At 40.3% G+C, this 12,756-nt stretch overlaps 1 protein-coding gene and 1 long non-coding RNA gene across 2 annotated transcripts in view; one reads left to right on the forward strand and one right to left on the reverse strand.

Annotated features, from left to right (window-relative positions):
- Positions 1-2,659: 2,659 nt before the first annotated feature.
- LOC133543486 (uncharacterized) overlaps positions 2,660-12,756 on the reverse strand; it is a 112,674-nt gene continuing 102,577 nt past the window's right edge. Inside the window, exons 4-5 of the long non-coding RNA XR_009804390.1 lie at positions 4,150-4,197; positions 2,660-4,067 (exon numbers count right to left, since the gene is read on the reverse strand). This is a non-coding gene — a long non-coding RNA (uncharacterized LOC133543486). The remainder of the gene's footprint in view (positions 4,068-4,149; positions 4,198-12,756) is intronic.
- The window catches only part of yjefn3 (YjeF N-terminal domain containing 3), a 113,581-nt gene continuing 104,386 nt past the window's right edge, over positions 3,562-12,756 (forward strand). Inside the window, exons 1-2 of the mRNA XM_061888073.1 lie at positions 3,562-3,599; positions 3,756-4,154. Coding sequence (XP_061744057.1) covers positions 4,087-4,154 — 68 coding nt within the window. The 5' untranslated portion in view covers positions 3,562-3,599; positions 3,756-4,086. The remainder of the gene's footprint in view (positions 3,600-3,755; positions 4,155-12,756) is intronic.

The following is a 12,756-nucleotide window of genomic DNA, read 5'->3' on the forward strand; positions in this document are numbered from 1 at the left end:
GATACTGATTTGATGTGACTGTCAAAATGTAAATTAGAATCTAAAATAACCCCAAGATTTCTGGCTTTATTTGAGGTTTTCATGGACAGTGATTGAAGGTGTTGGATGACTTTAAACCTTTCTTTTTTTAGCCCCAAAAACAATTATCTCAGTTTTATCTTCATTTAGTTGTAGGAAATGTTGGCACATCCAGTGTTTGACTTGCTCAATGCACTGGCACAGCAGATCTATGGGTCGATAATCATTTGGTGATATTGTGTGTTTGCGAATGTGTGTGCATGTCATGATGGCCAATGTTATTATTTTTGCATGATTTGTCCTAGTGGGAGCATATAGATGCTAAATAAAGTCGGCCCCAAGATTGAACCTTGGGGAACTCCACACGTTACGTTGGTTGGTTCTGATACAAAGTCACCAATGGAAACAAAAAAGTTCCTATCTTGCAGATATGCCTGATATCCTCACCCAGTTTTCCAACCTGCCCAAAAGTATTGAGTGGTCGACAGTGTCAAATGCAGCACTGAGGTCCAATAGCATTAATACTGAAGTTTTGCCAGTGTCTTTGTTTAGACGGATGTCATTTATAACTTTAAGAAGGGCCGTCTCTGTGCTATGAAGAGGTCGAAATCCTGACTGGAAGTTGTTGTGGCAGCCAGTAAAAGCCAAGAAGTGATTTAGTTGTTTGAGGACAACTTTCTCAATTATTTTACTTATGAATGGTAGATTTGAAATTGGTCTGTAGTTGTTGATAACAGAGGCATCTAGGCTCCGCTTCTTTTGAAGAGGTTTAATGACTGCAGTTTTGAAAGCCTTCGGGAAATTGCCCGATTGAATAGAATTATTATCTATTTGCAATACGTCTGTTGATAGGCAGTCAAAAACATTCTTAAAGAAGTTGGTAGGTAAAACATCAGGTGGATGACTTTAGAGCTGTCACGGTTTCCACTAGAGCAGTGGTTCTTAACCTTGTTGGAGGTACCGAACCCCACCAGTTTCATATGTGCATTCACCGAACCCTCCTTTTTTTTTTTTTTTTTTTTACAAATTCAAGACAAAGTTATATGTTTTTGGTAACACTTTAGTATGGGTGTGACGGTTGCTCGCTGTCGTGCGGGTTCCATGGACCACCAAGGAAGGACATGATCGAGCAGGTTTGACTTTTGTTTATTTTTCAATCAAAAGCTTGTCTGCGGTCAGGTCGCTTTTCAGCTCCTCCTCCACTGCTCGCTCTTTGGTCCGCTCTTTAGCCGCCCACGTCGTCGTCGTTGTCTGCGGCTCGCTCTCTGTCGCTTTTGCTCCTCGTGCACTGCTGCGGGCTCTCCAACTCCTTCTGCCCCGTTCTCTCCTCCTTCTCCCCCTTTTGTACATTGAGAGGAGATAAGTTGATTGCGTACCGTTGCACGATCCACACACCTGAACTCGATTGTGGCATAGCTCCTGGCACGCCCCGCCTCTCCGCTCGGTCGCCCTCGCCGCCATCTTGGGTTGGGATCCGCCGTGCCCTGCCCCGCTGCTTGTTTGCCGGCTCCGCCTCTCCACAATGGGGAACATGTTCTAAGTAACAAAGACTTAATTTAGAGTTATTTGGTTAGGGTTGGGGTTAAATAAAGCCCATGCCGAATAAGGCATTAATAAATACTTAATAATGACCAGAAAGGAGCCAATATGTTACTAATTTGCATGTTTTAAGCAACTAATTAATGGTGAATATGTTCCCTACTATCTTTTTTTTACTGGTGCACAAAATGAGCGGTGCATGAACATCACTTTGTTCAACCAACAAAACCAACACAGTGCATAAACTCACAACAAATTACACACCTGCAAATCAGTCTGACTTCTGCTGTTGCCGTATCCGTAGCACGCCGATAGGGAGAAGTTTTTATATACCCGATGAGTCGGGTGTGTTTCGACCTCCGCCGAACCCCTGAGCCCGACTCACCGAACCCCTAGGGTTCGATCGAACCCAGGTTAAGAACCACTGCGCTAGAGTTTTAGAGTCTATGGCATTAAAATTGCCATCATTGCTGTGTTATTTTTGCCTAAATGGGGTGGTGGTCCAACTTTTTTACTTGAGATATTGATGGCACGTCTAATGCCTTCAATTTTATCAGTATAAAAGAATGCAAACTCATTGCATTTCTGCATGGAATGGAGTTCTGCTGTTTTTTTTGTGTTGGGGGTTGATCAGTCTGTCAACAGTTGCGAATAGGGTTTTGGCCATATTAGTGTTGCTGTTTATGATATTGGAGAAGAATGTTTCTCTGGCACTTTTTAAGACTAAATTGTAGGCCTGGAGGCTCTCTTTATAGATGTCATGGTGAATATGAAGTTTTGTATTCCGCCAGATTTGTTCAGCCTTTCTGCACTCTCTTCTCTGGGCTGTTACAACAGCTGATTTTCTCCAGGGTGCCTTTTGCTTACCAGAAATCGTTTTAACTGTAGCAGGTGCAATGCTATCTATGATATTTACAATTTTGGAATTAAAGTTGCTTACAAGATCATCAGCATGTCATGGGTTTAGAGGTGGTAGTGAGGAGATGGCGTTTTTATGTACCGCTTTTTGACATTCTTTGATTCTGTTTGTGTGCCCGGAATTGAAGAAACATTAAAGAAAACACAGAAATGATCAGACAATGAAGGATCAATCACAAGCACATCAGAAACATTGAGACCTTTTGTGATAATCAGGTACAGAGTGTATCCCTTACAATGAGTAGCCTCTTTCACATGTTGAGACAGTTCAAATGTGTCTAAAATAGTAAAAAGTTATTTTGCGCCCTTGTCATTCAAATCATCAATATGAAAAATAAAATCACCAGGCAGTCAAAGTCAGTGTAAATGTTAATCAATTCATGGGGGACGGCGTAGTGGCCGTGAACAACCAGTGGGTCCCTGGTTCAAATCCCCACCTAGTACCAACCTCGTCACGTCCGTTGTGTCCTTGATCAAGACACTTGACCCTTGCTCCTGATGGGTGCTGGTTAGCGCCTTGCATGGCAGCTCCCTCCATCAGTGTGTGAATGTGTGTGTGAATGGGTAAATGTGGAAGTAATGTCAAAGCGCTTTGAGTACCTCGAAGGTAGAAAAGCGCTATACAAGTACAACCCATGTATTTACCCATTTATGGTAAATGGTACATTTCATCCAGATGACAAAAAAGGTAAATTATTTCCATCATTATTTGCTATGCATTATCCTAGCAGCCAAAAGAAATACTCCAACTTACAGATATGACATGGCACTCACTAAACTGTAATACATTGTTTACTAATCATCCAATCACATCACTCTAAATGGGGGATGCCCAGCGGCATACATTGTGGTCTTTTACAAACATGCAGTTTAACTGACATGCATTTGGGTTTAATGGAATTTTTCTAATGAGTTACAGCTTAAATGTCTTTAATTGATTCTAATTAATTAGCCATTTTTGTTTGATTTAAACTGCCATTACTCATTTTCAACGCCAGATGGCAGAATACATCAACAATGTGTGTCCATGCTAAATTGATGCCTTTTTTTTTTGCTCCTAATTATTTTTTTAGCCTTTAAAGTGTTCACCAATGAGGAAAGCTTGTTTGATCATGTCCAGGCAGGTATGTCACATTCTTTATGTGCATGTGATTTACATTTAATTTGACTCCCCCCCCTTTAATGTTGGCCTATATGTTCCCTCATGCATGAAAGTGTGTTAACATTTGATGGCCTCCTTTTAGTTTTAAACGCATCTCTCTCCGTGTTCATGTTTGCAGCCAAGTCCTCCCTGCTGTCACGGCTGCTCTACATTCCACATCAAGGGATGCTTTGCTCGCACAAATGTGTGTGAATGCAAGGCAGGGTGGGTGTTTCGGCTCCCAGGATGTTCGGATGGCAGCCTGAGCCAATCAGCCGGCGAGCATCCCCCCTCTCCTGATTGTTAATTGGCCGTCTCTTCTTGTGAGTGCTGCTGAGAGCGACCGGCAGCCTCAAAGCATCTCCAGACCAGGCGAAAACGTCAGGGGGTGGGGGGGTTGTTCTTTTTCTTCCCTTCTGAGGCGCACCTCCATCCTTTTCTCCTCTCTGACCTGCCCGGGTGACAAACAGATGGACAAGATGAACCAGAGCTCTGCCGAGGCGGAGGCTGAAACCATAGAACCACTGCGTTACCTCAGGTAGGAACCTCATCTTCTATTTCCCCTCAAAGTGTAGGTGCCCCTGTTTTAGAATGAATGGAATCAATTATTCAGCAATAATGGTATGCAAATGTGCACCTCAGCACATTGGGAATAATAATGCTGCTGCTGCTGCTACCACTACTGCCACGAAACACTCTATGCATTGTGTTCTTTTAATGAAATAACATTCTACTGGAAAATGCAAGTCTACTTGGAGTTCAATGAGCTTTGTTTTGCCAAACGAAAGTATACTAAATAGTAAGATGCTTAAAATTCATTCCTATATTTGAACTTAATGACCGAAAAATCTGCTTCCCCCAAAAATTGCTTTTCCATTTCCCTGTTAATCAGCCTTCTAGAGCAGTGTTTTTTAACCACTCAGATATTGTCTGGAGTGCCGTGGGAAAATGTTGTAAATTCACCTAAGTGGTCCAAAAAATATATATATTTTTTTGCAAATAAATATTTATAATAATGTGCCGTCGTCGAGTGTCTGTGCTGTGTAGAGTTCGGCGGGCCAACCGTGTAATACTACATGTCGGTAGGTGGCAGCAGGTTGTTCATTGCTTTGTCGAAGTTGGAACGCGTCGGGGACGGTTTGTCGTGATCCCAACATGCAGAGCACAGCGGGTATAGTGGAGGAGAGTTTTAACAGATTGTTACAGATGGGACGGTATAGCTCGGTGTGTAGAGTGGCCGTGCCGGAAACTTGAGGGTAGCAGGTTCGATTCCCGCTTCCGCTATCCTAGGCACTGTTGTGCAAGACACTTTACCCACCTGCTACCAGTGCCACCCACACTGGTTTAAATGTAAGTTAGATATTGGGTTTCACTATGTAAAGCGCTTTGAGTCACTAGAGAAAAAGTGCCTTATACTGTAGATATAATTCACTTCACATGTAGCGACAAACTGTAGTTACTGGCAGCGGTTTTCTGAAGTGTTCCTGAGCCCATGTGGCGATATACTTTACACACTGATGTTGGTTTTTGATGCAGTTCTTTTTTTTGAACAGTCAAAAGTCGGGTCTCCTGGAAGATTAAACAAGCATTTCAAGGTAAATGTTACAGCATTAGTCTTATTCCCACAAATTATCTACATAAACACCACAATCGGATACGTTCACAAGTGAGCTTCGGCAAGAGTGATTCACTCTCTTTAGAGTAAAAAAAAAGATTAGCCTGAGGGTCAGCAACCCGGGATCGAAGGTCAATGCCTTGCCGTATACGTGCAGTGATTTCTCCAGATTCTCTGAACCTTTTGATGATATTTCGGACCGTAGATAGTGAAATCCCTAAATTCCTTGCAATAGGTGGTTGAGAAAAGTTGTTCTTAAACTGTTTGACAATTTGCTCACGCATTTGTTCACAAAGTGGTGACCCTCGCCCCATCCTTGTTTGTGAATGACTGAGGATTTCATAGTAGAGTTTTAACTTGCACTTACAAATGTAGCAACAAACTATAGTTACTGATCGTGGTTTTCTGAAGTGTTCTTGAGCCTGACGTCGGTTTTTGATGCAGTACCGCCAGAGGGATCAACGGTCACGGGCATTCAATGTTGTTTTTCAGCCTTGCTGCTTGCGTGAAGGGATTTCTCCAGATTCTCTGAACCTTTTGATGATATTATGGACAGTGGATGGTGAAATTGTTCTTAAACAATTTGCTCACGCATTTGTTCACAAAGTGGTGACCCTCGCCCCATCCTTGTTTGTGAATGACTGACCATTTCATGGCAGCTGCTTTTATACCCAATCACGGCATCCACCTGTTCCCAATTAGCCTGTTCACCTGTGTCAATGTTGCAAATAAGTGTTTGATGAGCATTCCTCAACTTTCTCAGTCTTTTTTGCCACTCGTGCCAGCTTTTTTGAAACATGTTGCAGGCATCAAATTCCAAATGAGCTAATATTTGCAAAAACTATCAAAAGTTTTCCAGTTCGAACGTTGAGTATCTTGTCTTTGCAGTCTATTCAATTGAATATAGGTTGAAAAGGATTTGCAAATCATTGTATTCTGTTTTTATTTACACAACGTGCCAACTTCGTTGGTTTTGTGTTTTGGTTTTTGTAATTTGACCTATTTCTAATAACATGGTCACAGTGCAGAAGCGTTTCTCCGGAATGAAAGTCCTCCAAGTCTAGTAATTGTCTAGTATATTTTTCCAGGGGTTTGGAAGTGTTTATGAATAAGGGCTAACAATTATTGTGTGCGTGTGCATATAGTGCGACCTTCATGCTCGGTAATTAATTCACTTGTAAAATATTCAGCTTTTGAGCACATGGCTCATGAATAATTTCAAAATGATGCATTCATATTTGCACCGCCCCTTAATACTTTAGACGAGGGGTGTCAGACTTGTTCTACTTGAGGGCCACGCCGCAGTCATGGCTCCCATTAGAGGGCCGCTCGTAACAGTAAACAATTCATGAATTTGCCTGTGAATTTAAATATTTTACTTTTTTTTTTTTTAACGTAAAGAGTAAAAAAGAAAAACATTGTGGATATTACCACAGTTTGATACAGAAAAAACTGGCCGCTTAGATGCCAGACTTTTATTGTAAAATATATGGTGTTTTTTTTTTTAATCATTATTGTTTTTATAATATATTACTGTAAGTAGAAATAACGCACCACTCTTTAATCTTATTGTGGCAACTCCCCTGCCAGTTTTTTGCCATAATAAAACATGGTACCATAAAATCATCAACTATTGATTTTAGAGTAAAAAAAAAAACCTGACCTCTCAGTTGACAGAATTTTACGGTATAAAAAAAACAAACATTGGTTGTTTTTTTTCAACTTACAGTAACATGCTGTAAAAAAAATCCCTACATTTTACAGTAAAATCTTTTGGGCATTGTGGAAGTCTCTGAGTGTGGGAGGGTTCTCCTTTCGTGAGCCCGGCAGACGGGTTGGAGCGAGTCTTTCATTTCTCATACACAAGAATGGTGTGCTTTACGGCAATGTATATTTAAGACTTTTTAGTCTGGCGTGTCTCTGTTCGTGCTCTCTCTCTCTCTGTCTCCAACTCCAACCACGTGTCTCAGCCCGGCTGCTGCTAAAAAAGACGACAGGTGATTAGATAACCAGTCCCAGCTGGGCAATCCACTCACCGGCTGCTGGCTTCGAGGCCGGTCCTTACACACCCCGCTCCGCGACTGGCTCGCAGAACACACCCTTCCTCCACAGTCATTTTTATAGTGTACAATTTCATGGATAACTTGCTTCGAAATCATGAGTTAAGCAGATATTTCAGTATGTAGTTGGATTTTTACACAAAAAGTTGGATAATATAATAATTGTTGCAATATTGGACACTATTTTTTTCCCCTCAGTCAACCTAGAAAAAAAACTGAATACCTTCAGTAAGAAAATAAGAGAGTAAAGAAATAAAATAAGGCATTTTATTGACACATTTATTGACACACATGTCGTCGTGGCTTTTGCAGCCCTTTGAGACACTTGTGATTAAGGGCTGTGTAAATAAACTTTGATTGATTGATTTCCAGGCATTTGCAGGCCATATAAAATGACATGGAGGGCCAGATAAACTTGTTTATCCATGTGACGACATGGCAGACATTGCAAGGAGATGAAAAGGCAATTACTGCACTTTTATTAACCAAACATGAATTGTAATGATAGTAGTCTTCAAGTAAATGGCGTGGCATTAGAGTGAAAAATGAATTAGCTACTGTACCAGTGCCTCATTTCAGTGTTATTTAGTCAATTAATGTCATGACAGCGTTGTCATGACAGCATTTTTGCTGGACGTTGAATTAATCAGGCTGAAACGTTCCAAACTTTGGTTGTACTTGCTGATATTGTGCAAGTAACATAATGCTCATGTGCTCAATGAATACACTTGCATGGAGGATAATCTGTTGGTCGTGCTGTGATAATTATGACAATTTGTTGTAATGGTGACTTGATTAATTATGATTTGATTGACATTATTATTTGGATTAAATTATATTCATGTCAAATTTCAGTAGACAGCATGTTTACCTTTTATTTTGTACAAATTTATCAGCATTGCTCGGTTGGTAGAGTGGCTGTGACCAGTAACTTGAGGGTTTCAGGTTCGATTCCCGCTTCCGCCATCCTAGTCACTGCCGTTGTGTTCTTGGGCGAGACACTTTACCCACTTGCTCCCAGTGCAACCCACACTGGTTTAAATGTAACATAGATATTGGGTTTCACTTTGTATTGCGCTTTGAATCACTAGAGAAAAGCGCTATATAAATATAATTCACTTCACTTTACATCTGTGATGGTATGGGGGTGTGGATAACTTACACATCTGTGAAGGCACCATTAATGCTGAAAGGTACAAGCAGGTTTTGGAGCAACATATATTACCATCCAAGCAACTTTATCATGGACACCCCTGCTTATTTCAGCACAACAATGCCAAGCCATGTGTTACAACAGCGTGGCTTCATAGTAAAAGGGTGTGGGTACTAGACTGGCCTACCTGTAGTCCAGACCTGTCTCCCATTGAAAATGTGTGGTGCAATATGAAGCCTAAAATACCACAACGGAGACTGTTGAACAACTTAAACTGTACATCAAGCAAAAATGGGAAAGAATTCCAACTGAAAAGCTTCAAAAATTGGCCTCCTCAGTTCCCAAACGTTTACTGAGTGTTGTTAAAAGGAAAGGCCATGTAACACAGTGGTAAAAATGCCTCTGTGCCAACTTTTTTGCAATGTATTGCTGCCATTAAATTGTAAGTTAATGATTATTTGCAAAAAAAAAAATAAAAAATGTTTTCTCAGTTGAAACATTAAATATCTTGTCTTTGCAGTAAAATGACCATAGAATGTACACTTAAAGACACACGAACACACACGCATGTGAGCGGCCGGGTGTATGTAGTTTTCTACCAGGTTTGTTCACGCGCAATGATCAGTCATGTTATGCAACATTTAGAAGCTCTAATTGAAATGAATGTGCATTGTTTCCGAACCTTTTTGTTGTTGTTTTGTTCGTAAAGAAAGTAATTTTAGTATATGAGTAGAATATAGTATATTTATATTCAATTGAATATAAGTTGAAAAGGATTTGCAAATCATTGTATTCTGTTTTTATTTACCATTTACACAACGTGCCAACTTCACTGGTTTTGGGTTTTGTAAAAAGGTGCATGTCACCTCCTGCACTGGTCACACTTTGGAATGTATTGTTTTAGTTTTTAATGGTGTATGCTCCAAGATGAAAGAGGCAGATAGGATTAAAGATTTAAGAAAGAAAAAAAAGTTATGTCACAATAAGTAAACAGCTTTTAATTTCAACTTCTAGGGGTTATTACTGTATGTCAGAGTAAGAACCCTATTGAGTTGGAAGAGTTTCCTATTCTGGATGCTTGAAGTAGCTGGAGTCTAAGATCAATAGGGCCATGGTTCTTGCCGCTTCTACAATCGTTACATATTCTAACTGGCTTTGTTTTAAACTTTTGGGGTTACTGATTTACATCATATCGATTTTGAATAGTGTTTGATTCACAGTTTTTTGACGTAACTCAGGTAAAAGATCATTAGATACATTGATTCCCACTCGTACCACATCGTAAAGATCAGTTCCAATCAATACCTTGAGGTGTTATATTGTTTTCAGTCAGAGCAGGAACCTGATTTTTCATGAGATCAAATCCAAAATGCTTGTGTAGGCTAAATAAAAAAGTACATAGTACTTAGCAGTCCCAATTTATAGCTTGTATGTTAGGATTTTTGTTGTTTTTATCTTCTTTTTACTAGTTACACCTGTTCCATTTTAACCTGGACATTGATCTACAAAACCCAAAACCAGTGAAGTTGGCCCGTTGTGTAATTCGTAAATAAAAACAGAATACAATGATTTGCAAATTCTTTTCGACTTATATTGAATTGAATAGACTGCAAAGACAAGATATTTAACGTTCAAACTGAGAAACTTAATTTATTTTTGCAAATAATCATTAACTTAGGATTTAATGGCAGCAACACATTGCAAAAGAGTTGGCACAGGGGCATTTTTACCACTGGGTTACATGGCTTTTCCTTTTATCAACACTCAGTAAACGTTTGGGAACTGAGGAGACCAATTTTTGAAGCTTTTCAGGTGGAATTATTTCCCATTCTTACTTGATGTACAGCTTAAGTTGTTCAACAGTTGTGGTATTTTTTGCTTCATAATTCACCACACCTTTTCAATGGGAGACAGGTTTGGCCTACAGGCAGGCCAGTCTAGTACCCGCGGTCTTTTACTACAAAGCCACACTGTTATAACACGTAGTTTGGCATTGTCTTGCTGAAAAAGGTAGGGGGAATCCATGATAACGTTGCTTGGATGGCAACATATGTTGCTCCAAAACCTGTATGTACCTTTCAGCCTTAATGGTGCCTTCACAGATGTATTTACAAATGTGAAGGCAGATGTAATTGCCTTCACAGTTACATCTGCGAGATGGTATGGGCACTAATATACCCCCATACCATCACAGATGCTGTCTCCTATAACAGTCAGGGTGGTTCTTTTCCTCTTTGATCCAGAGGACACGATGTTCACAGTTTAAAAAAACAATTTGAAATGTGGACTCGTCAGACCACAGAACACTTTTCCACTTTGCATCAGTCCATCTTAGATGAGCTCGGGCCCAGAGAAGCCAGCAGCGTTTCTGGGTGTTGTTGATGAATGGCTTTCGCTTCGTATAGTAGAGTTTTAACTTGCATTTTCAGATGTAGTGACTAACTGTAGTTACTGACTGTGGTTTTCTGAAGTGTTCCTGAGCCCATGTGCTGATATCCTTTAAACACTGATGTCGCTTTTTGATGCAGTTTTGATTGATGGATTGAAACTTTTATTAGTAGAATGCACAGTACAGTACATATTCCGTACAATTGACCACTAAATGGTAACACCCGAATAAGTTTTTCAACTTGTTTAAGTTGGGGTCCACGTAAATCAATTCATGGTACCGCCTGAGGGATCGAAGGTCCGTAATATCATCACTTACGTGCAGTGATTTCTCCAGATTCTCTGAACCTTTTGATGATTGTCATGTTTTGTGGTCACGTTCTGTATGGTTTTGGACTCATTGTGCACTCTTGTTTGTTTTGTTACCATGACAACCTGATTTATTTGGACTCACGTACCTGATTTGTTTAGGACTCACACACCTGTGTTAATCACGTCACTATTATTTAAGCTTGTAGTTGTGTGTGTGAAGTGTGTTATATTTATATAGCGCTTTTCTCAAGTGACTCAAAGCGCTTTACATAGTGAAACCCAATATCTAAGTTACATTTAAACCAGTGTGGGTGGCACTGGACTGGGAGCAGGTGGGTAAAGTGTCTTGCCCAAGGACACAACAGCAGTAACTAGGATGGCACAAGCGGGAATCGAACCTGCAACCCTCAAGTTGCTGACTCGGCCACTCTACCAACCGAGCTAAGCCGCCCCAGTTGCCAGGCAGTCGGCCTGGCGTCGTTGTTGTTCAATGCTCTGTTCATTCTCCTTATGCCATAGTTCATGCTTCTTGCCCTGCACATAGGTTTTGTTTATTCAAATCACATTTAGTGAGTTTTTCATGTCGTAAGTTTATTGCCTATGTGGTATTTAATTTTTTTAGCCAACTTTATTCTCTGCCTTGTGCGCGCCTTTAGTTTGCACTTTTTTTTAATAGATAAATTAAAATATGTATTTACCTTCACGCCATGTCCCGTCACCTTCCTTTGCATTCCGGGTAAACAAACCACACCATAGCCCCTGTTCTGACGATGATATTACAGACCATAGATGGTGAAATCCATACCTTCCTTGCAATAGCTCGTTGAGAAATGTTGTTCTTAAAATGTTCTACAATTTTCTTACGCATTTGTTCACAGAGTGGTGACCCTCGCCCCATCCTTGTTTGTGAATGACAGCATTTCATGGAAGCTGCTTTTATACCCAATCATGGCACCCACCTGTTCCCAATTAGCCTGTCCACCTGTGGGATGATCCAAATAAGTGTTTGATGAGCATTCCTCAACTTTGTCAGTCTTTTTTGACACGTGTGCCAGCTTTTTTGAAACATGTTGCAGGCATCATATTCCAAATGAGCTACTATTTGCTAAAACTAACAGTCTATTAAATTGAATATAAGTTGAAAAGGATTAGGTAATCATTGTATTCTGTTTTTATTTACCATTTACACAAGGTGCCAACTTCACTGGTTTTGGGTTTTGTCTATCAGAGCAAGAGTCCTGTTTGTTGTCAGTAGTATTCAGGAAATACTTGAGGTTGCAAGGGCCTAAGAGATCAATAAGGACACGGTTCTTGCTTCTTACTTGCATTTCTGGAGTCATGTCCTAACGCAAAAGCAAGTGCCCTATTGATTTTTAAGGCTATCTAATGCAAGAGGCGTGGGTGAGGTAAACCAGGTTCAAAGATCAAATCACACATATCTGCTTTTTTAAACTTTTGGGGATTTGGGCTTCATTAGGGCACAAGAAACTGATAGATTTTTAGTAGCGGTCTCACATCCAGCCCATCCCTTGATGTATCCGGGGTCAGATCAATACGTGCATTGGTCCTCTTTATCTGCACATTGTAGAAATGTCAGAGAAATAACTATTGA

This window comes from Nerophis ophidion, linkage group LG26 (assembly GCF_033978795.1).
Source record: "Nerophis ophidion isolate RoL-2023_Sa linkage group LG26, RoL_Noph_v1.0, whole genome shotgun sequence".
Taxonomy (NCBI): domain Eukaryota; kingdom Metazoa; phylum Chordata; class Actinopteri; order Syngnathiformes; family Syngnathidae; genus Nerophis; species Nerophis ophidion.